The sequence below is a fragment of the Callionymus lyra genome, chromosome 3, assembly GCF_982586985.1.
Source record: "Callionymus lyra chromosome 3, fCalLyr1.hap1.1, whole genome shotgun sequence".
NCBI classification, from domain to species: domain Eukaryota; kingdom Metazoa; phylum Chordata; class Actinopteri; order Syngnathiformes; family Callionymidae; genus Callionymus; species Callionymus lyra.
Window position 1 is genome coordinate 17,868,619 of NC_141820.1, and position 25,403 is coordinate 17,894,021.

Here is a 25,403-nt window from a genome sequence, read left to right on the forward strand (position 1 = left end):
GTGGAACAGCAGGAAGTGCTCCCAACAGCTGCTTTAGAGGACATGTATGATTTTAAAATAGAGGAAAACATAAGGGTAAACAATATAGAAGAGCTCAGAGACACACCTCTTCACTTTACAAACAACCCGGGGATGACCTACCTAGAAGAAACTTGTGGACAGGTTCAGCTGGAATCTGAGGTCGATTGGCCTCCCTGTGTAGATGAGAGGTCCAGTGAACCTGTGATGCTGGATCGTTCCGAGGTGTCCCCACTGATGGAGATGAAGAAGGACCTAAACATCATCATGAGGCAGTTCTTTGACAGTCTCACAGAACGGTAAGAACATTTCTGATTTTGTTTGATTATTTATGAGTTAAGGGGTGACTGACCTTTTTCTCCTGATTTTCAGAAACCTGCGAGATATGAGCTTTGGTATTGACAACCTGATGGTGAAGGAACAGCTTGTCAGCATGTGCTTGTCAGTACTTGAAATGGCCACAAAAGCCTTTGTCTCTTTGGCTAACTGCAGTGATACTACAGATGTACTGTCTTCACCGGCTAGCTTTGGTTCAGCTGTGACCCACTGGGAAGCCCCAAACAGGAGAACGCCCTCTAATCTTGTTAAAGAAACTGATCAGAACTTCAAGATGTTCCTTGTGGATGCCATCTGTGACCTGGTGGACGAGGACACGAGCATAAAGACCTCAGCAGAAATCAAAGATGGAATCTTGAACACAGTTACAGACGAGGTCAACTGCATTCTGTCGGAGACCATCCAAGACTCTCTACACAGCCGACACTCTGGTACCAACTTCTGTCAGATGTCTACATGTAAGCTGTGCAGGAGGATGATGGCACGCGTGGCCCGAGAGATCAAGGTCCTCATTAAAGGTCGCCGTACCAAGAAGATGAGGCCCAGTAGCTCCAGTAAAGGGGACCTCTACCCTTCTAGGCTGCTGGAGACGAACCTTGCGTCTCAGAACATAACTGAAGTTTCCATCAAAGATTCAGTTTCAAAGAAGATAAAGAGGTTCTGGGGTCATCTAAAGTGCAAGGAATGACCCCACAGTAGTTCTGCATATGAAGAAAAATAACAACAAATTAAAACTCATATGTATTTGAAATCCTTTTTTAATTTATTTTGAGTGTGATTACCTTTGTGCTTGAGCTAATGTATTGTAATTTAACAGCAGTAACTAAGTAAATAATATTTGTAGAGCGCTTTTCAAGTCAGAAACATTGTTAGCCACAGACAATTGTTTTTTTAAATGTATAACTTAACCTTGTTTATCATTATTATTAACATAGCTTCACCAGTGACAAATACACAATAAAGTTGACATCATGGGGTATAATAGCATTGTGGTGAGGTATCCATTGCCCAACCAAAAGTTTTGTTCTATATTAAATATTGGACCTGATAGAACCAGAGCTGCACAGCTTATATTTGTATTTGTTTAAGTGAATAATCTTTGTATGATTTACAAATATTTAATATGTGGATTCATGTTTTTTTATTTACATTGTTAGTTTAGGCCAAGAGCTTGCGATAACAACATCAATGTGGTAAGGAAAAACTTCCTCTTGGAGGCGAAAAGGACCAGGCTCCAGGCAGGTAGGGGGAGAAATAAAGAAGAGTTAATGGGGAGAAAGAATGTAAGGTGTGTGTGATGCAACCGACTGTGCCGGTGTCGGGCGGACGGCGTGGCGTTCTGGGACGTGTGCGTGGGGTGCGATCAGTGCGCGGTCCTGTTCCCTGGTATTCGGGTTGTAATTCACGCTGACTCATAAAATCAGGAATGTGCATAAAATATGCCCTGCCTTGCCTCTTTATTTACATTGCCTCTTTATTTAAATTCCCTCTTTATGTTTAGTATGTTTAGCCTCACAGCTTAATATACAGTATATCTTCGTTATTCTGTTCGCCACAAAGCTGTTTAGGTAGTCTGTTTTGGTTATTCAACTTTTGTAGCTACAGTTGTGAGACTTGTATCTTGTGTTAATATTTCCTGTGGTTTAACACTTGTTGTAGTTTTCCACAGCAGCGATTTTTTTTCTCGATTGAAGTAGTGCCCATAAACGTTATTTCTGTCACGCCAATAAAACGGTCATAACACGGAGTCCATTCCGGTCGCTCCAACACGCCGTCACTTCCCGTTACAATTCTTAATACTTCGCTTCATGGAGAAAGGTGGTAATTTCAGAGTGTGTCACGGTTCGTTAATTTCGCCGCTTCAAGTCAAACAAAATACAAGCTTTACGATCGATCGCACTTTCTCCCGGCGACTGTACAGGTCAATAGTCCCGAGAGAAAAGGTCCCGATCTGTAGAAACATCGCTATATATAAGGCAAATTTCTGGTCTGGGGGGTCGTTTCTTTCCGCCCAAATGGTTCTTTCAAGTTCCCTGTGTCCGGATCCCCCGTAGAGAAGACATCCTGATTTATTTTCTTGTAATCTTATCATTCAAATGTTCTCGGGTGAGGGTTTCCGTCTTTTAGCCCCCCTTTCCCGGATGTGTCTTGCTTTGTTCTTTGATCTACTATTCAAGGTATGATTGGCAGATAAACAGATGTTTTAAATAACCGCTGTCGTATCTCTAATTCTGTTTCAAGCTTGTCTTGAAACAGCGTATCAGTCTTGAGTGAAATGTTGATTGTGAATGTGTATTCAAACAATTAATTATAAATTAATTTAAGTATGACGTCTACGTATAGTGTATAATAATTTTAATATATATTAATATATATAATATATATAAAATCTATAAACATCAATATGTGGTTTTGTTAAGATTACTAATGTGTTTTTGTTTTCCCTTTTTGTATTATAATTACTAAGTGTGTGTTTTGACTTTAATTCATTTGTGTGCAAGCCTTAGTTTGTTATGTCGTTGTCAGTTATGATTATTTCTAGCCTACTTCGGTCGTAATTAATTCGCTGAATTGTCTTGATACTCCAATAAGGAATTGTTTTTGTGGGCCTGTATTCATTTGCTGGAGGTTTCTACGTGCAGGGTCGTGGGATTAAATCTTTAGGTGCAAGTCCTAAAGTGGCGTTGTTGGATACCGATCCATGTTATTTAAAACCAGCCACTAGTGGGAGTTGAAGTCCACCGTTACTCCCCGGGCCAGTGTTAAGGAACGGTTACACTAGGGATTCACGGCGGGACAATTTTTTTGTTTGTACAGGGTTGGAAGTTAGGCATCTGATGTGGTTAAAAGTGAGGTGACATAGGTCCAGGTTAGATTAAAGTTAGATATTTGTTCATGAAGAGACACTAACTATTTTTCATTAGATATATAATCCATTGTTTCAAATGTTGATCATGACGCTTTGCTTAGTCTTTAGGTTGAGATGGATTGTTTCTGGCAATATTTAGACAAGTTAACAGTATGTTCTGTGTTTTTCTCTGTAGCTTTACATTTGGACAACATGGAACGTTAAAGTTCATGGCTCAGGTTGTAGGAGCTAGGAACTTCAGCTCTGCCCAATTACCCCTAATTTTGTAATAATTAACAATACAATGCGGCTTTTATGCTTTGAATACTCTTTGAATAATTTTGGATTATATTTAATATACTGAGCAATGCGGCTGCAAAACGACCAACTAATCGACGGTTGGAGTTAGCAGAGCTAAAGAATCTACTCCCTCAATTGTGAGTGAAGAAGTTACTTAACTGACTTCTAAACTTAATACGTTTTTGATGCAAGAGGTTTCCTTTCTTTTAGGGATTTAAAAGGCAAATATAAATTTGTCATTGCGTGTCATCAATCCTGGAAGTCCCCCCCCCCTCCATGTGACTCATTGTATAAACAAATTGGGCATGATTACAGCTGGCTGGAGTAAAGCCACATTTTTACTTCAGAATAAACTCTGCTCTCGTAACCTGACAATCACAGAGATTTTAGACGGGGGAGAACTTTATAAAGTGACAACTTCAAAACACTGTCATGATGAAGGACTTACTGTATTTTGGAGAGAAATACTTGAAACATGTGAGTGAGTCAAGAGAGTTGGGTTTTCATGTTAGTTTCCCTTTAAGATTTGGCAACAAAAAAAACAAATTAGATTAAAAGAAAAAGGTTCCTGTAAAAGCCTTCCTGCCAAACGACCATAGCAGAAGTTATTAAAGCCAGGAAGTAGCAAGCTCTCCAACCAGCCAGCGTGCATTTTTTACCTACTCTCAGTCCAGCTGGATGTGGTGATTGGCTAAGAAATGGAGCAATGTTGTTTTCTCTCTACTTGTACAAGTACACCAGGACTAATTTATGTTCTTTGTTTCAGTTTCAGGTTCCTAACCTGGCAGACATAAAAAAGAGTCACAAAGAGGAATCCAAAATAAGAAGTCAATGGCAATTAAGTGTATTTTTCTTTAAATAAAGTGAGTCTAGAACATGACAGTGAGGTCCTGCATAGTAACTCCTGGCCTGCCAAGGAAGATGAAATCAATTGACTCAACTAATACCGATTCAGTCACTCACCGCTTGCATCTTCAAACACTGGAGTTTGGTGAAACACCAGGGTCCTCATGTACAAAGAATGTGAAAAAGGTTTAAAGATTTGAAGGTGTCGTACGTACATGTATTTTCTGCTCAGATCCATGTCAGCCTGACTAGTCATGTTGAGAAGTGTTTATCAGAGACACATTAATGATCAATATTGATCAAATTGAACAAACACAGATGTGTTTGCGGTCACATGAGTAGATATTAAATTATTTACACACGTATAAATATGTTTCTGATTCGCCAAATTGATGATCCTTTTCAATTAGGACTACTTAACGACATAACCAAGCCAATTATCTGCGTCTGATCGCTCCAAGTCAAATCTACGAGAGTCTCAGTCGATCAATAAAAGATGGAATCGCCCTCTCGTCAGCCTGTTATTTTAAATTGAAGCTAAACTGGTTCAGTTTAAAGTACAGCACTAGCTGATTTTCATCATGTGATCTGAGCTATCTCCTTTGAAAAACACACTCATATAAATATAAATATACCGGTCGTCTCTGTAAGTCAACTATTCTTATTAATAACCCTGTATGTAAAATAAGTATGTAAATTACAACAGCGGGTGATACATTTAAATGAACAATTGTGAACTGTTAATCCAGTTATTTCTTATGATCACAGAGAGGAGAATCAAATAAACTAGGGTGTGGAAAGGGAGGAACAGGTCTAACGTTGATTTTGATGTACAAAGGAAAAGTGCTTGCATTCATGTCACTCACAGAATCATACATCATCAATATTTTTACACAACGTTTTGTGGGTTTGCGTGTACGTTTTCAGTAGGAAATCTGCGCACTTCTTTGTGCATGAGGCCCCTGGATATGACTAATTTTTCCAAAACTAGCTAGGCTAATGAGAGGCTAAGCTAATGAGAGGCTAGGCTATCATGATCTGTAGAGGTGTAATAAAGACACAATAAGTTGAACTTGCAGCGTTTAATCATTAAACATTTCTTCTCACATTCGCTACATTATAAAATACAATCTCTGCCTCGGGATTTGGACTGGTTGTAAACAGTCGAACGCTCCGAAACATGAACACTGACTCTGCCTGAGATCATGTGACACTTTGTAAACATTTGAGCAACTTTGTAGTTTGTCACATGAATCTTGCTTTCTTCTTGGCACATTCACACCACCTTATAGTGCCCAACATAAAAACCACAGTATCACAGTATTTGGGTTTTAAAAAAATAGTTTGTGTTGTCGACTGTTGACGATGTGCTTTTTCCAAGTAGTGCTGAGCTGGATACACCACAAGAGGGGGAGGAAGGGCGGGGGGGTGGTGCCGACGTTGTCATGGCAATCGTTCACCATGGAAGTGCCGGTGCCTGAAGCGACCACTCTTGTCCTTGGCCGCATTGATGCAGGCATTGTGCTTGTTGTTCTGCAGGTGGTTCCAATACTTGATAAGCTCGTTGGGTTGGAACTGGTGCGACGTGATCAAATGACTGTACTTGCAGCTTGAGTACGAAACCCTCCAGTGGTTGAAGAGGAACTCGTTGGGCGGCGGCACCGGGTCAATGCGCAGCTTCGCCAAGCAGATTCCAACGTAGACGTCTTCTAGGTGAAGCCGGCGAATCCCAGTGGATACCTGGTAGATGAGCTCCGCCATGTCACCCGAAAACACGTAGCCTGTTCCGGAGCAGAAGATGGGGTAGCGTTCGCTGGGGTACAGCTCAGGGGGCATGTACCACTTACTGTCCTTGTTGCGATTCGGAGCGTAGCCCCTCATCAGATAGCCAGTAAAGTAGCGTCGCCTTGGCGGCACCTCCGGCTTGAGCAGCTTCTGGATCAGGTACTCTGTATTGACGAACATGTCGGAGTCTGTCTTCATCACGTAGTAGGTGTGTGGGCAGAAGGTGGCGACCCAGTTCAGTCCCATCAACGTCTTTATGGTGAGGTTGTAGTAAGTATCCTGGTAGTCCTGCTGGATGATGTCATGGTGAGAACGACTCTCCTCCTCCACAGTGCTTTGCACAGACCCGTCCCAGCTTTGACCAGTGCCGAGGAGGAACAGGCGAATAAACAACAGTCCCACCACTGAGCTTTCGTTGCCCCATGTCTGTCGGATCGCATCCCTGGCCTCGGACTGACCTGGTTCTGCCGCAATGAGCAGGATGAGGAAGGGCGTGTTGTCCCGACACTTGAATGGTTCGTTGTGGATGTAGGGGTAGGGCTGTGCATTGAGTCGCCCACCCACACCCATTTCTCTCTGTAGACTGTTGTTTGGGCTCATGGAGTCGCCGAGTCCCATCACACCAGTGCGGAATCCGTCCATCTCAGCCTGATTCAAGCTTAGGTTGAGCAGGGGTTTTTGTGGCGACTGGCCTGTCTCCTTCCAAAGACTCCTTAGTGAGCTGCTCTGATTCACATCTCCTCTGGGACTCCTCAGACCTCGAACTGTGTACGCCAGAGGACTTTCCCGCGGCCCACTGCGGCCCGGGAGCCAGTCCTGGTGGCTGAAGAATAACAGCAATGTAAAGAGCAGAGCTAACATCAAAAGTCCTGCCACGTGGGTACGGAAGTGTGAACGCTTGGGCGTCCAGGACATCATGACAGGACAGAAGTGCCGCCGTCGCCACTGCATGGTGCAGGTTGGAGTCTCAGGGCGTCGCTGGAAAACCGGTGGTATTCACCTGCGATTGCCCGCTCATGTGGAGGCCAAGAGTCCAATGAGTTTTTTGCAACAAAGGTTGAAGCCAGTTTGTGCTTATGACCAAAGGAGAGACGATGATTGTGTTGCCACAGCAACTACGCGCTGACACATCTCTGGCAGCGGTTGCGGTCTAGTGTCACGCTCCACGACGAGACATGAAGGGGTCAACTTCTCGCACTGAGTTCTGCGAGACCTGGAGAGAGAAAGAGGGATTGTCAGCAAAACTAGGAAGAGAGAACTAACTCTTCACCCTTGGAACCCCTTCTGGTCTGGTATGTGGTTCTCCAGGTGAGTCTAATCAAGTCAGACATATATACTGTTATTTCAAAGACCTTCATAATAAACATATTGAACTTACACCTTGTTACCCAAAGCAAACATCAGAAGTTGTTTACGTATCTTTGCAACAGAGACCTCCAGTGAGTCCTGGCTAGTAATAGCACAACAATCTATACATCCTACCTTAAAACGGTTGTAATTATACCCATCATCTTCTGCCTTCTTCACATTTGTAAGGTTTACAACTATCTTACTCATCATCATCAACAATCATCATCATCATTATCAAAAACATCCTCATCATCAATGACCATCATTATCATCATCAAAATAACCATTATGATCATGATCATCACAAACATCATCATTATCCTCATCATCAGCATCATCACTGTCATCATTGTCACAAACATCATCATCATCAAAATAACCATCATCATCATCATTGTCACAAACATCATCATCATCACGAGAATCTTCCTCATCTTCATCACAACCATCATCATCATCATTGTCACAAACATCATCATCATCACAAGTATCTTCATCACAACCATCATCATCACAAGTATCTTCCTCATCTTCTTCACAACCATCATCATCATCATTGTCACAAACATCATCATCATCATCATCACAAACATCATCATCATCAAAAGTATCATCCTCATCTTCATCACAACCATCATCATCATCATTGTCACAAACATCATCATCATCACAAGTATCTTCATCACAACCATCATCATCACAAACATCATCATCATCACAAGAATCTTCATCACAACCATCATCATCATCATCACAAACATTATCATCATCACAAGAATTTTGCTCATCTTCATCACAACCATCATCATCATCATTATCACAAACAACATCTTCATCACAACCATCATCATCATCATCACAAACATCACCATTATCTTCAGCATCATCACTGTCATCATTGTCACAAACATCATCATCATCACAAGTATCTTCATCACAACCATCATCATCATCATCATCACAAACATCATCACAATAATCTTGCTCATCTTCATCACAACCATCATCATCATCATTGTCACAAACATCATCATCAACACAAGCATCTTCATCACAACCATCATCATCACAAGTATCTTCCTCATCTTCATCACAACCATCATCATCATCATTGTCACAAACATCATCATCATCATCATCACAAACATCATCATCATCAAAAGTATCATCCTCATCTTCATCACAACCATCATCATCATCATTGTCACGAACATCATCATCAACACAAGCATCTTCATCACAACCATCATCATCACAAGTATCTTCCTCATCTTCATCACAACCATCATCATCATCATTGTCACAAACATCATCATCATCATCATCACAAACATCATCATCATCAAAAGTATCATCCTCATCTTCATCACAACCATCATCATCATCATTGTCACAAACATCATCATCAACACAAGCATCTTCATCACAACCATCATCATCACAAGTATCTTCCTCATCTTCATCACAACCATCATCATCATCATTGTCACAAACATCATCATCATCATCATCACAAACATCATCATCATCAAAAGTATCATCCTCATCTTCATCACAACCATCATCATCATCATTGTCACAAACATCATCATCATCATCATCACAAACATCATCATCATCAAAAGTATCATCCTCATCTTCATCACAACCATCATCATCATCATTGTCACGAACATCATCATCATCACAAGTATCCTCATCACAACCATCATCATCATCATCACAAACATTATCATCATCACAAGAATCTTGCTCATCTTCATCACAACCATCATCATCATCATTATCACAAACAACATCTTCATCACAACCATCATCATCACAAACATCATCATTATCTTCAGCATCATCACTGTCATCATTGTCACAAACATCATCATCATCACAAGTATCTTCATCACAACCATCATCATCATCATCATCACAAACATCATCACAAGAATCTTGCTCATCTTCATCACAACCATCATCATCATCATCACAAACATCATCATTATCTTCAGCATCATCACTGTCATCATTATCACAAATATCATCATCATCATCATCACAAACATCATCATCATTACAAGTATCTTCCTCATCTTCATCACAACCATCATCATCATCATTATCACAAACAACATCATCATCACAAGAATCTTCCTCATCTTCAACACAACCATCATCATCACAAACATCATCATTATCCTCATCTTCAGCATCATCACTGTCATCATTGTCACAAACATCATCATCATCACAAGTATCTTCCTCATCTTCACCACAACCATCATCATTATCACAAACATCATCATCATCACAAGTATCTTCCTCATCTTCATCACAACCATCATCATCACAAACATCATCTTCATCATAATCACAAATATGATCACCATCATCCTCTTCATTATCACCATTATCATCATCATTATCACAAACATCATCATCACTATAACTATCTTTCTCATCCTCATCACTATCATCATCCAAAACACCTTCATCACTGTGTTGCATTAGCAAACACGTCGTCATTATCCTCACCACTGTTATCATCGTCATCATCACAATGGCCGGCATCATTTTCACAATCATCACCATAACCATCTCCCTCATCTCCATTTTGATCAATATCCAAAACATCATCATCCTCATCATCATAAGCAACATCCACATGGACTCAGAACTTCAGGTTTGAATGTTGTTGTTTGGATAAGAGCGTGGAACAGCAAACACAGCAACAAGGGCTGGTGGGGGCTGGTTTCATGTCCAACTGCTCCGAGGCGCCGATCAATCATCCTTGACATGCTGGACTCATGGTGTCACTTGAGTACTGGTCACATGGTGACAAGGATCAGAGGGGTCCAGAACAATTCTCTTGTGTGGAGTCCTCGATGGACCCCATAGAGCGAGTCAGATGAGCCACTGGCCCTCTCCTGCACAACCTCCACCCATCCGGTTGAAGGAAGATCACAGGAGGAGCCAGGAGAACGTGAGAAGGGGAGAAGATGAGGAGGAAGGGGCGGAGGTCTGGAAGCGTCTGCGGGACGTGGATGGGGGAGGGTGGGTGCTGATGGAGGCGCAGGGCGGGGACGGCTGGATGAAGAATGACGCTCACCTCGCCGTCATGGTTCTGATGCTGCTGCGCTCTTCTTCTGCTGAAGGATGCGTCCTGCCTCCGCCGCCATGGGCGCCTCCCTCTGCAGTCTGGCCCTGACTAGCGCCGCTCCCTCCTCCAGCTACCTTCCGGCCGCAGCGACCCTCCTCATCCTCCGGCTGCTGACGAGACCAGATGATGCTTCAGCAGCGGTCTCTCCCTGCTCTCGGTGTAGACGTGCAGAAGACACGAAGATCCTTGTGTTCGCTATTGTAATCTCCTCGCCTTCCGTCGTCCTGGCGGACCTCCTTGAGAGGGTGTCAAGCCCGGCGCTTGAGAGGCGCTCGTTCGCCGGCGAGGATGACAGACACACTCCGCTTTACTGACGGAGCTCCAGGACGTCACTGCTTAGCGGAGAGTATCACGTGACGTGCAGCTGCGTTCAAGGGTCGTGGGAGAAAAATGTTTCCAGGCAAAAAAAGAAAAAGATTAACAGTCTGGAAAAACTGGCTTCGTCCATCCATCTCTAATCCCTTTCTTCATCACCATCTTTATCATCATTATCCTTCCATCACAATTATCATCTTTATATTCTCTTATTTCATTCACATCAAGCTAATCACCATCATCTTTTTTCTTCATCATTATCATGATTAACCTTCTTTCATCATTATTATTATCCTCCCTTCATCGACACCGTCATTATCATCATCATCATTAACCTTCCTTCCTAATCAGCATTATCCCTCTTTCATCATCACCATCATCATCATTATCATCATTATCATGATTAACCTTTCTTCATCATTATTATTATCCTCCCTTCATCAACAACGTCATTATCATTATCATCATCATCATTAACCTTTCTTCATCATTATCTTTATCCTCCCTTCATCAACACCATCATCATCATCATCATCATTAACCTTCATTCACCATCATCATCATCATTATCATTACTCTTCCTTCATAATCATCATAATTACCCTTCCTACATCATTATCATCATCATCATCATTAACCTTCCTTCCTCATTATCATCATCATCATCATCATCATTACTTTTCTTCATAATCATCATCATAATTTACCTTCCTTCATCATAATCATCATCACCATCATTACTTTTCTTCATAATCATCATCATTATTATCATTTACCTTCTTTCATAATCATAATCATCATTACCCTTTCTTTATCATCATCATCATCATCATCATTACCCTTTTTTATCATCAACATCATCATTAACCTTCCTTCATAATCATCATCATCATCATTACTTTTCTTCATAATCATCATCATTATTATCATTTACCTTCCTTCGTAATCATCATCTTCATCATTATTACGCTTTCTTTATCATCATCATCATCAACATCATCATTAACCTTTCTTCATAATCATAATAATCATCATCATCATCATTAACCTTCCTTCATAATCATAATAATCATCATCATCATCATTAACCTTCCTTCATAATCATAATAATCATCATCATCATCATTAACCTTCCTTCATAATCATAATAATCATCATCATCATCATTAACCTTCCTTCATAATCATAATCATCATCATCATCATTAACCTTCCTTCATAATCATAATCATCATCATTAACCTTCCTTCATAATAATAATCATCATCATCATCATTATCATTAACCTTCCTTCCTAATCATAATCATCATCATCAACCTTCCTTCATAATCATAATCATAATCATCATCATTAACCTTCCTTCATAATCATAATCATCATCATCATCATTAACCTTCCTTCATAATCATAATAATCATCATTAACCTTCCTTCATAATCATCATCATCATCATTAACCTTCCTTCATAATCATAATCATCATCATTAACCTTCCTTCATAATCATAATCATCATCATCATCATTAACCTTCCTTCATAATCATAATCATCATCATTAACCTTCCTTCATAATCATAATCATCATCATCATCATTAACCTTCCTTCATAATCATCATCATCATCATTAACCTTCCTTCATAATCATAATCATCATCATCATTAACCTTCCTTCATAATCATAATCATCATCATCATTAACCTTCCTTCATAATCATCATCATCATCATTAACCTTCCTTCATAATCATAATCATCATCATCATCATTAACCTTCCTTCATAATCATCATCATCATCATTAACCTGCATTCATAATCATAATAATCATCATCATCATCATTAACCTTCCTTCATAATCATAATAATCATCATCATCATCATTAACCTTCCTTCATAATCATAATAATCATCATCATCATTAACCTTCCTTCATAATCATAATCATCATCATCATCATTAACCTTCCTTCATAATCATAATAATCATCATCATCATTAACCTTCCTTCATAATAATAATCATCATCATCATCATTATCATTAACCTTCCTTCCTAATCATAATCATCATCATCAACCTTCCTTCATAATCATAATCATAATCATCATCATTAACCTTCCTTCATAATCATAATCATCATCATTAACCTTCCTTCATAATCATAATCATCATTATCATCATTAACCTTCATTCATAATCATAATCATCATCATCATTAACCTTCCTTCATAATCATCATCATTAACCTTCCTTCATAATCATAATCATCATCATTAACCTTCCTTCATAATCATAATCATCATCATCATCATTAACCTTCCTTCATAATCATCATCATCATCATTAACCTTCCTTCATAATCATAATCATCATCATCATCATTAACCTTCCTTCATAATCATAATCATCATCATTAACCTTCCTTCATAATCATAATCATCATCATTAACCTTCCTTCATAATCATAATCATCATCATTAACCTTCCTTCATAATCATAATCATCATCATTAACCTTCCTTCATAATCATCATCATCATCATTAACCTTCCTTCATAATCATAATCATCATCATCATCATTAACCTTCCTTCATAATCATAATCATCATCATCATCATTAACCTTCCTTCATAATCATCATCATCATCATTAACCTTCCTTCATAATCATAATCATCATCATTAACCTTCCTTCATAATCATCATCATCATCATTAACCTTCCTTCATAATCATCGCCATCATCATCATCATCATCATCATCATCATCATCATCATCATTTATCCCCTTTTTAATATTATCATCTGTCACAAATCACTATTCAAGGTGACCCAGGACTGGCAGACAGGACCCAGGACTACCTACCTACCTACAAAGGTACCTACAAAGGTAGGTAGGTAGGTAGAACTTTATTGATCCCTCAGGAGGTCTCCTTCTGGAAATTGTTTTTTTCCAATTAGACACAGCAATAAAAAGAAGAAATGTGCTTATATTTTTTTTCTGCAGATTAGACATTGTCAAGAATTGTGTTTCGTCACCGAGCGTCATCGAACCCGGAAGTATCCACCTCCAACGGACTTGTTGTATAAAAAAAGTGGAGAGGTATTACAGCTGGCTGAAGGATGAGTCAAACCCATGCACTTTGCTCTCATAACCTCCCGTTCGCCAAGATTTCAGATGGGGGAGAACTTTATAAAATAATGACTTTACCAACCCCTTCAGGTACAGACCCTGTCAACTGTCGGCAGAAAAGTAGTGTGCAGAACAGGAAGTAATGATCAGAATCATCATAGTGTTATCATATGTGCTCATCAAATTAATCATCATCATAATCCTTCTTTCATCAATCCATTATCATCATCATCCCTCCTTCATTATCATCCCTCACTCATCAGAAACCGGACATGTTTAAACCTTAATGTGTGAGGATCTTTTTTTGGTGGATTGAGAGAGAGAAAGATGGGTTTTGTTAAGAGACGAGCGGACTGGAGTCACAATGATGACTTGAGCTTATGTCGTGATATGATGTAGGAGGAAGTTTGATCCAGCACTGAACCAGGCTCATCACATTCTCACATTTGTGTTGAAAGGTCAGTTTGGTCATGACTTGTTCGTGTGTCTGTGCTACTCTGAAACCTGAAGTGGTTCCTGATTCAGCAAACCTTGGGTTAGACTGGATCATCTCTGCAGCTGCAGATCACTTCCTGTCCCCACCAGAGGTTGTCTTTATCACTACACATGTGCTTTGCTTCTGTCGCCTTTAAAAATATTCATCTTCCCCATCATCCCACTCTGAAATCTCAGTGGTCCCTCGGTGACCCTGCAGCGGAAGAGAGTCATGTCACTGCCGAAACCCTGGACTCTTCTGCATTTTGTTGCCATGGAAACAAGAAAAACAACATGACAGTCACACATGCAGTGTGCTAACAACAGTAACCATGGGGACAACATGACAGGTGGATGAGGAAGTCATAGTCTCTTATGACACCAGAAAACCAGCAGACAAATCCAACCTGATCTGAGTGACCCTGGTCCTGATGGTGGTCTTAATCCAGGATTATGTGAAAGCATTTCTGGATTATTGGAGCAGATAATCCTCAACAGGGATCAGGGACACCAGTTCTTCAATCCCTCAAAGATCAAAATCTCCTCCGGGGAAACCACGTGACCACTGGACCGGTCCTCTTCAATCTCATGATGCTGATGTTTCAATCGCACACTAATCAACACAATGACACTGTTACCTGCACCCCTCACTGTGTAGATCGCATGCTCGTGTCGACCCTGGTGTGCCAGACACACACTCATGACTATGACAACACTGATTACACAAAAACATTGATGACACACATTCAAAAGTGTCTCTCAGTGACTGTTTGTACGTGTCGAAGTCAGTACGCATGTCTCTGTGTGTGTAAATCTGTGGGGAAACAAGCGATGGTGCACTATCTAGGCCAGTAGGACCCCAGAGACTCGAGCTCTCATGGATCCTCACAACAGTCCAGATGAACAACAACAGCTGTGTGTGTGTGTGCATGTGTGTGTGTGTGTTTTCTTGTGAGTGTGTGTGTGTTTTCTTGTGAGTGTGTGTGTGTCTGCATGTGTGTGTCTGTGTGAATGTGTGTTTGTTTTTGTGTCTGTGTGTGTTTGTGCATGTGGGTGTGTGTTTGTGCATTTGTGTGTCTGTTCATGCGCATGTGTGCGTGTGTGTGTAAAAGAGAGATTTTTTGTGTGTGTCTGTGTGTCTTTGACCTTGAGGACTACAAATATAATGAATGTTTTGGTTTTAAATTGATTCTTTTAAAAACACACACATACTGACCACCAAACTCCGCTAATCACTGCTCACTGAGGCCTTCTAAATTAATAATAAGGAAAATCTTATGTAACCAGAGAAAAGGAGGACGACGAGACATTAATATTCCCTCTAATAATGACTAACCCACACTGAATCACAGTTACACACACTCACAACTACGCTCAAAATACTAACACAACTAAACACTCACACACAGTTTCCAGTATATTTCATTAACTGCATTGATTTCCAACAATTATTGACTGATGAGAACACAGAGATTAGCACATACTTCCAGTGATGATATCGTTTCTTGGCAGGAGGTGGAGCCATGTCTGTCAATCATTGAGCCATCTGACTATGTTAATGCTGCATCTGCTCAGAAGCTCAAACCAAAGATGAGACGCATAGTGTGTGTGCTTCTTTGTGGAGTCTTGTCCGAGGTCTGGGGGAAGGGTAAGCAAACAAACATATCCATCTATTCAGGTCATGATTATTGTAAAAGGTTCTAAAGCAAGCAACTGGACATAATGTTGTGACAAAATATTGTGTTCTTACCCTATTAGTGATTAGGTGTAAATTGAACCCTTCGAGGATCATGGGTACAACTTTTGAGTTCTCTCCTGGTGATTCGCTGACCGTCAATTGTGGGGACGACTACTGGATCATGGACAAACATACCACCACTGCTGTGTCTACCTGCCAGCTCAACGGGACGTGGAGCATAGTGCCCAAGTGTTTAAGTGAGACTCTGACCTGCCCAAGCAAAGAATACTCAATTAAGCTTTTCCTTTTCTCTCACCAGAGGTCAATTGTCCAAATCACAGACCCAAAGAGGTGACTTGGTGGCAAATGTACAGTAATCAGAGAGCATATATTGGAGATCAAGTCAGATACCAATGCAGTAGAGGTCTACATCCTACCAATGACGTCGGGAAACTCACCTGTACCAGAGATGGATGGAAGCCAGACCCACCTTGTCAAGGTGAGACCACAACAGGAGGGCCATACTCTCAGAGCCGTCAATGTAACACAATTGACGAACGACACTTCTGCGACATCTCCATCAGAAACATACCCAGTCTTCATGAGCCTAAACTGGCCCATTAACTGTCCATTAATTTTATTGTACAGTGTTGATGTTTAATTACAGTTCAAAATCTACAATCACTTGCAGAATCGTTTTCATGGAAATGAGGGGATACTCTGGTGTTCTTATTCCATGAAGCAGTGTAACTCTGAGTCAGTTACCATGGAAACGTAAAGAACGAATCTGCTCGCTAGCATCTTTTCTTCAGTTAACCCTGAGTTTCCTGTTAAAGTGATACTTCACACCAAAATTTCTATTATAAAAATGTATGTTCATTTTAATGAAGCGAATGACGCCAAGTGCTCTTTGTCTTCATCTTCCTCCTAAATGACTAAAAAACATCAAATTACCGCGATGGTGCTCGACTGTAATGTCCATCTTGTATTGAAGCCTCAACATGAGGAATTGTTCCGGAACAACTTAAGTCTATATTTTACACTCGTTTGTAGATGAAGTTTAAAGAATAACAAACAAAACAGAAAGGAATTACTCCAGAAGTACTCCGGGTAAATATATGCACTTCGAGTTTAGAAAGTAGACTCTACGCGCTCTGTTCCGTTCCTGTCTGTATCATTTGTTATTATTTAAACTTCTGCTACAAACAAGCTTAAAATATAGACTTTTTTAAGTTTCCCAGAACAATACCTCTTGTCTAGGCTTCAATACAAGATGGAAGTTACAGACAAGCACAACAGAGGTATTTGGGTGTTCTTAAGTGACGATAAATTAAAATGAACATACAATTTTGTTTAATAACTATAACTCCTGAAAGGAACAGATTACTCTGAAAATGATCCAAAACCTTAGTCGACATGAGGGTGAGTAGAAAATTATTTAAGTTTGAATTTTGAAACTATCGCTTTGACAAAGCGTAACTCACCAAAAATCTTTGTCTGAACTAAGACTTTCTGTTGTTCCAGTTAAGACATGCGGAACACCCGAGGACATACCTAATGGATATTACGATCCAGTCCAGGACTCTGAGACAACTATCCAGTACTACTGTAATGAAGGGTACATAAAACCATTACCTTGCTGCAGTTGTTAGTGCCTGGAAATGATGTGAAGATTGGGTGTATTGGAGAGAGAGGGAGAGAAAGAGAGTGTACTATATTTTTGCACAAAGGTATGTATGTGCTTGTCTGTGTATATGTGTCTGAACGTACATGTGTATCCAGGTTTGAGATGGTCAGCCGTGTGACCACCAGGATGTGCTTTAATGGCAATTGGACCAACAGAGTTCCTGTGTGTGAAGGTAAGTCCAGTGAGGGCACTTTATGAGTTGATGGACATGCTGACTTCAAACCTTCTACGACTGCTCAGCCAAAACTTGTAACTTGCCTCCGTTGAATGAGGCCATGATAGTGAGTAATATGCCAGAGAGGGAGGACAGAGTCCCTCAAGGTCACCAGCTTCACTTCAGCTGCAAACTACCTGGTAAAGTCCTGAAGGGGAGTTCGGACCTTGTCTGTGGAAAGGACGGTGGCTGGGGCAAAGAGTTCCCGACCTGTGAAGGTAACACCAGGTGTGACCCCTGTAGAGGGCGCTGAAGTCCAGTCATGATAACGACCTGCTGAGTCATGATGTGGGTCAGCTGAGTCATTGCCTGTTTGTACAGAAACCTGTAAGCTCACAGATATTGGTGACAGCGTTCATCTGGAGTCGCACGCTCTTGGTGCGTCCGTCCAAGTAGGTGAAAAAGTCACGTTCCGCTGCCACATGAGGGGCTGTTGGGGAAGAAGGAAGTGATGTGTCAGCCGGGTGGGACGTGGAAGGACCCTTTCCCCACCTGTGGAGGTCATTTGAACAAGCACAATCGATTGGTTACTTGTTGGTGTGCATTATCGTCCCCTTCTGTGCTCTTGTTGGTCAGCGGGGGCACAGAACTGTAAAAGCCCACCCATGCTGCAGGACGGCGACGTAAAGGAATCACAGGATTCAGAATACCGACACATGCAGCAGGTGGAGATGATGTGCCAGCGGTATTACATCATTGAGGGAGGACCCACTAAGACTTGTGTTAATGGAGAGTGGGAAGGAGAAATGTGGTGCCTGAGTGAGTATCATACACAAATACACACAAACTTAAATTCACACACTAACACACTTACATTCACAAAAACTCACATTCACACACACACACACCTGCATTCACACACACACTTACGTTCACATTGCCACACACATACACACAAATTTAGATTCACACACACGCTTACCATCACAATCACACACACAAACACTGATGGGAGTAGGCTACAATGCACACATCCATACACACTCAAACTCATATTTTCTCAATCAAACACACACAAACACTTACAATCACACTTAAACACATTCACACAAAAAACAATGCACACACACTCTCATTTCGAATACATAACACATACACATTTCCATTCACGCATATGCTTACTTTCACACACACAATATCATTCACATACACATACACACATTCACACTATCAGACACACCTTCACACACACACACACACACACACGTAAACACACATACATACACATTCCTGACATACTTATATTTATACCCACCGACATTGACACACACGTATGCGCAATCACGTTCACACACACACAATAACATACACACACACATGCATTCACGCACACACATGTGCACACTCACATTAACACACATTACATTCACATGTTCGCACACATATTCACACACAAATATTCACACTCACACCTACACAGACACACGCGCACACATACACACACATTATCACAAACACTCACATTCAATCTTCTTCTCCTCATAGAACCATGCACGGTTGACCGCACCGCAATGAACAAGCACAAGATCAGGTTCCGGTACAGCTATGATAACAAGCTATACTCGCAACACAATGACACGATCGAGTTTCTCTGCAAGGATTGGACTTTACCGGAAAACCCGCGTCGGCTCTGCAAGGACGGACACATAGAGCTGCCCACCTGCATGTGATGACATCATCAGCCAGGGACATGCATTGAAAAACTTCATGCTGACCCATGGCCTTCAAGCCCTGCTCTGTGTTTCAAGAAAAATGTTGATTAAAAAACACTGTTTGTGACTTGTGTATTTATGAGTTTATATGTTAATACTATAGCCTCACAGTTCTCGCTTTGTTTCTTAGATTCTACCATGATTACTGTATTATCAAGCTACATGAAATCACAATAAATCACATGACCTGCTATTGCCAAATCTGATGATGAAAATAAAGGAGAAGGAGGAGGACGAAGAGAAGGAGGATGATGATGATGATGTCGGTGATTATATTGAAAGGTCATTCACATATTACTGACTTTTGTACCGTCAGACTATGGCTCATCTTCAGACACCAAGTCAGACATAAACATGTATTCTAATACTCCTTTTGAAATCAATACAGTTGTTGAGCATCCATTGATTAGCAACAAAACGGGCCAAATCATGATGATGGTGGTGATTGTGATGATGATGATGAAGATGAAGTAATACGAACATCAGGAAGTCAGTGTTAGAGAATCAGGTCAAACTTCTTGCTGAAGGTTAGCTTTGTCTTTGTGGTCCAGATGCTGTCTGTCAGCTATATTGTTACAGTAACAGTCTCAGAGGCAGTAGCAGGTCAGTGATCATGTTATGCAGATAGTGAACATCCTTGCATTTTCCTAGACTTGGTTGTGACCTGATCATGTTGTTGAACATTGAAGACCCCTAGGGACACTCGTACACTTGTCCAAGCATCAAACTGAAAACGTCGAGAAGGATTTTATTTCAATAAAAGTACAAAAGTCCGAGGAGTCAGCGTCTTCATGAGGACGCCATCAGCTGGGGGCCATCACCTGCTGGTTGTCATAGTGACAGACAATATACAAAACACTGAGGGCAGAAATCCTTAGGACCTGTTCACCAGTCCACCCGTCCGCTGGCGTCTGTGGGACAAAGAGGACCCGAGACCCTGGCACACACTGATGGGCACAATCAGGATAATGCCAGTTAAGGTAGGAAAGATGTGACCAACGCACCTGCAGGACAGTGATGTGGCGGCTCTCTCCAGTGAAAACAGTTGTCAACCGACTCTCTACCTGATCAGCTGACCAGCTGCTGTCGATGGTGACTCGAGCCATCAGTCCCATAGCCGCTCGCTCTGTCCAGTGTGGGATAAAAAGCCTGAGGACACAGCAGTGACTTCATCATCATCATAATTATCGTTATCAACAGAAACTTAATGATCATCTTCAATACAACTTTATCATCATCATCTTTATCATCCACAAATGTATGATAATCATCTTCAATACAACTTCATCATCATCTTCATCATCTTTATCATCAGCAACTTTATGATAATCATCTTCAATACAACTTCATCATCATCTTCATCATCTTTATCATCAGCAACTTTATGATAATCATCTTCAATACAACTTCATCATCATCATCTTTATAATTAACAACTACATAATCATCTTCAATACAACTTCATCATCATCATCATCATTGTTATCTTTATCATTGGCAACTTTATGATAATCATCTTCAATACAACTTTATCATCATCATTATTATCTTTATCGTCAACAACTTTGTGATAATCATCTTTAATACAACTTTATCATTATCATTACTATCTTTATCATTAGCAACTTTATTATAATTATCTTCAATACAACTTCATCATCATCATCATTATCTTTATCGTCAACAACTTTATGATAATCATCTTCAATACAACTTCATCATCATCATCATTATTATATTTATCATCAGCAACTTTATGATAATCATCTTCCATACAACTTCATCATCTTTATCATCAACAACTTTATTATGATTATCTTCAATACAACTTCATCGTCATCATCTTTATCATCAACAACTTTATTATAATTATCTTCAATACAACTTCATCATCATCACCATCATTATCATTATCTTTAACATCAACAACTAAATATTCATCTACAATACAACTTTATAATCATCATCATCTTTCTCATCAACAACTTTATGATAATCATCTTTAATACAACTTCATCATCATCATTATCTTTATCATCAACAACTACATATTCATCTACAATACAACATTATAATCATCACAATTATCTTAAATATCAACAACAACAATTATTATCTCCAATACAACTTTATCATAATTATCTTCATCGTCATAATCATCAACAACTGTATCATCTTCATCAACAACATGACACTGACCTCTCGGGTCGCTCCTGGTCGTAGACAGCAGGAAGACACACCACATCTTTGACCGTCAGACGTCTGGCCTGAAGACTCCGCCGACGCCAATGGACACGGTGACACTTCTGGGTGAACCCATCAGTTTGCAGCCAGTCATGTGACAACAAAATCCGACAAAACTTCTGAGCTGAAGGTCAGCCACAGTGATCAAACAAGGTCACCAACACCAGGTTGACCTGATGACCCCGTGAGTGGTTGATCTTATCATCAACTGATGATGGCCACATGATCTCCAGACCAACAACAGAAACAATGTTTTTTTAACATCATTGATTGATTGGATCTACTTGACAATCACCTCACTGATGATGCTCGAGTGATCCAATTGGACGTCCATCAGCTCCCTGTCCGCGACCCGGAGGGGCGGGAACACCTGAAAGACACACGCACTTGTGGGAAAAAAGGCACGGACCCACGCAAACACGCGCGCGCACTCTCACACACACACACACCTCCATCTCGATCTCCACCTCCTCTGTGTACTCGGGTGGGTCCGGGTCCGTCTCGGTTTTGGACCGGGTCGGGTGTCTCGACTGCTTCGGCCTATCGGGTTCGGGGTCAACCTGCTCCAGAGGATGTTCGCGCCGATCATTGAGCTAAACGACCAAAAAAAAAAAAAAAAAAATCCCAGAAGTTTACTACAGTCAAAACTTTAGTTTCAATCATTGATCGTAAACCTACCGGGACGCAACGTAGCGGCATCTTGGTTGACGTCATGATCCGGGACTCCGAGGAGATCAAATCCATCTCGATGTTCTCCGTGATCACAAAACCCGTCTTCTCCAGCATCTTCATCAGTGACCACCGTCTTCAGCTGATGACTGACACCTGGACCTGCAGCCGGCCTTCTTGTACGACCCCATTGCTGCCTGCTGATTGGCTCGGGGGGAGTGGGCGGGGTCGTCTCGTATGTGTAAATGAACGAGCCCCTGCCGTCACATGACTTAATCTAAATTATATAAACTTACCATCTACAGTTGCTTGTTGATTTCAGAAGGTAAAAAAGCTTCAGAAGGTGATATTCAATTTATCATGACATTTATAAGCATGTTTTGCATTGATTATGTGTGGCTGTTCACATGTGGCCCCAAACGCAGTCTCTTCACCCAATTGAGTGCATCAGGGGCCCCCATTTCTTAAGACTCCTTCAACTGAGAAAGATCTCTAAACTTAGGAAAATATTGTCACAACATGATCTGGAGCTTGTAATCCATGCGTTTGTTTCTTCTCGTCTGGACTATTGTAACAGTTTGTTTTCATGTCTAAACAAGAAGGATCTGTCTCGCCTGCAGTTGATTCAAAACTCTGCAGCGAGAATTCTGACCAGCTCTAGTAGAAGAACTCACATTTCTCCAATCCTTAAAACTCTTCATTGGCTTCCAGTTTCTTTCAGGATCACCTTTAAAATTCTGGTTCTTACTTTAAGATCTATTCATGGTCAGACTCCTCCTTACATCACTGATCTGATCCAGCCTTACACCCCAGCTCGGGCGCTGAGGTCTGTGGAACAGAATCGACTGATGGTTCCTGAACACACTTCCAGACCAGAGAGAGAAATCCTTCCAGACTGTTGCTCCTAAGCTTTGGAACGATCTTCCTCTCTCTTTGCACTTGAAGGATCTACTGACTCCTTTAAAGTATATATTTTATTGATTATTGTTTTGATTGTTTAAGCGCTTTGTGACCCTGGTCTTAAAAAGCGCTATATAAATACAAATGACTTTCTTACTTACTTATAATAGATATATGGATATAGTAAGTGTTATAATTTTTGAAACACAGTCAAGTAACAGTCATTACTTCTCAGATGTTTCCAAAACTGACAACACGTCAACACACCAAGACACAGCTAACTTCATGCTCAAAAGCTCACACTGTACACCACAATGCTACACTACTTTTAGAATTGCAAGAATACACCAAGAGCCATATTCCTCAAGATTTTTTAAAATCCTCCCAGAAAGCTATTAAAAATCCCATCACGGAGGTAGTTTAGGACTGATAGCAGAGCACTGTCAGCAAGGAATAGACAGGAACTCCTATCTTATCTTGCTTATTACTTTTTGTAATAATTTAAAAAGGATGAACCCCCAAATCAAACCCCTTGAAACTAAAAAGTATCAATAATGTGTACTTGTAATTTATAATTTAAATAAAATAAAATGGCTTTTAAATGAATATATACTTTAAAATAAATCAAAGTGTGTGCCAACTTAGTTCCACACGTCTCCATGGATACAACTGACAGCGTTTCTGGAGTCACAAATGACTTAATGACATTCATCAATATAACAATCCTTCATTCAGTCACTTTCACGTTCACTCATTCACCTTGTAGAGCTGCCAGCAGGATGTTGTCACGTGACTTTCTGAGTCGACTGCAGAGTTCAGGAAGTAGTTCATCCCACCACAGAGCCTGGACACAAACACACAGGCACAAACTAATAGCTATCCAGGATGGCTCCAGCAGGGGGCGTTGTCCTACCATGTGGTCGGCGGTTAAATGGTGGTTCGCATAGGTTATCAGGGCCTGTGGGCAGCGGTGCAGTAGCTTCTGGATGCAAAGCTGGGGCTACCCCCTCCTGGAGGCAAACAGGAGGTGCAAGCTGAAGCCCCTTAAACTGTCCTCAGACAGCCCGTCAAGCAGATGGAAGCCAAGAGGCAAGGACTGGCCACATAAGAGTGGAGACTGGAGACAAGATCATCATCATCATCATCATCATCATCATCATCATCATCATCATCATCATCATCATTAACCTTCCTTCATAATCATAATCATAATTATCGTCATTAACCTTCCTTCATAATCATAATCATAATCATAATTATCATCATTAACCTTCCTTCATAATCATAATCATCATCATTAACCTTCCTTCATAATCATAATCATCATCATTAACCTTCATGATCATAATCATCATCATTAACCTTCATTCATAATCATAATCATAATCATAATCATCATCATCATCATCATCATCATCATCATCATCATCATCATCATCATTAACCTTCCTTCATAATCATAATCATAATCATAATCATAATCATCATTAACCTTCCTTCATAATCATAATCATCATCATCATCATCATCATCATCATTTATCCCCTTTTTAATATTATCATCTGTCACAAATCACTATTCAAGGTGACCCAGGACTGGCAGACAGGACCCAGGACTACCTACCTACCTACAAAGGTACCTACAAAGGTAGGTAGGTAGGTAGAACTTTATTGATCCCTCAGGAGGTCTCCTTCTGGAAATTGTTTTTTTCCAATTAGACACAGCAATAAAAAGAAGAAATGTGCTTAT

The 25,403-nt window shown here is 40.5% G+C and overlaps 4 protein-coding genes across 4 annotated transcripts; 2 read left to right on the top strand and 2 right to left on the bottom strand.

Moving 5' to 3' along the window:
- Nucleotides 1–132: 132 nt before the first annotated feature.
- LOC148083636 (uncharacterized) lies at nt 133–1,099 on the top strand. Its single transcript, XM_087786042.1, has 2 exons — nt 133–317; nt 391–1,099. The coding sequence occupies exons 1-2, from the start codon at nt 133–135 to the stop codon at nt 1,040–1,042; spliced, it is 837 nt and encodes a 278-aa protein (XP_087642168.1). The 3' UTR covers nt 1,043–1,099.
- Nucleotides 1,100–5,455: 4,356 nt separating this feature from the next.
- b3galt2 (beta-1,3-galactosyltransferase 2) lies at nt 5,456–10,927 on the bottom strand. The gene is made up of 2 exons (XM_087786742.1): nt 10,584–10,927; nt 5,456–7,346 (listed from the first exon to the last, which is right to left on the bottom strand). The coding sequence occupies exon 2, from the start codon at nt 7,082–7,084 to the stop codon at nt 5,792–5,794; it is 1,293 nt and encodes a 430-aa protein (XP_087642868.1). The 5' UTR covers nt 7,085–7,346; nt 10,584–10,927; the 3' UTR covers nt 5,456–5,791.
- Nucleotides 10,928–16,134: 5,207 nt separating this feature from the next.
- On the top strand, nt 16,135–19,908 carry LOC148083638 (complement factor H-related protein 2-like). Its single transcript, XM_087786746.1, is given in 10 exon segments — nt 16,135–16,198; nt 16,309–16,485; nt 16,548–16,727; nt 17,753–17,846; nt 18,011–18,087; nt 18,156–18,347; nt 18,451–18,555; nt 18,558–18,629; nt 18,706–18,888; nt 19,615–19,908. Coding segments are annotated over 10 exon segments (1,323 nt in total). The 5' UTR covers nt 16,135–16,140; the 3' UTR covers nt 19,800–19,908.
- Nucleotides 19,909–20,644: 736 nt separating this feature from the next.
- Nucleotides 20,645–22,877, bottom strand: LOC148083639 (uncharacterized). The gene is made up of 7 exons (XM_087786043.1): nt 22,764–22,877; nt 22,535–22,678; nt 22,375–22,455; nt 22,259–22,312; nt 22,037–22,201; nt 20,846–20,965; nt 20,645–20,788 (listed from the first exon to the last, which is right to left on the bottom strand). The coding sequence occupies exons 1-7, from the start codon at nt 22,875–22,877 to the stop codon at nt 20,645–20,647; spliced, it is 822 nt and encodes a 273-aa protein (XP_087642169.1).
- Nucleotides 22,878–25,403: the final 2,526 nt, after the last annotated feature.

Coding starts and splice junctions, on each gene's coding strand:
- LOC148083636 (XM_087786042.1), top strand. CDS start 133: ATGACCTACCTAGAAGAAACTTGTGGACAGGTTCAGCTGGAATCTGAG. Junction 318..390: donor TTTGACAGTCTCACAGAACG/GTAAGAACATTT, acceptor CCTGATTTTCAG/AAACCTGCGAGATATGAGCT.
- b3galt2 (XM_087786742.1), bottom strand. CDS start 7,084: ATGCAGTGGCGACGGCGGCACTTCTGTCCTGTCATGATGTCCTGGACG.
- LOC148083639 (XM_087786043.1), bottom strand. CDS start 22,877: ATGAAGATGCTGGAGAAGACGGGTTTTGTGATCACGGAGAACATCGAG. Junction 22,679..22,763: donor TGCCGCTACGTTGCGTCCCG/GTAGGTTTACGA, acceptor TTGGTCGTTTAG/CTCAATGATCGGCGCGAACA. Junction 20,966..22,036: donor AGGAGCGACCCGAGAGGTCA/GTGTCATGTTGT, acceptor CACTGGACAGAG/CGAGCGGCTATGGGACTGAT.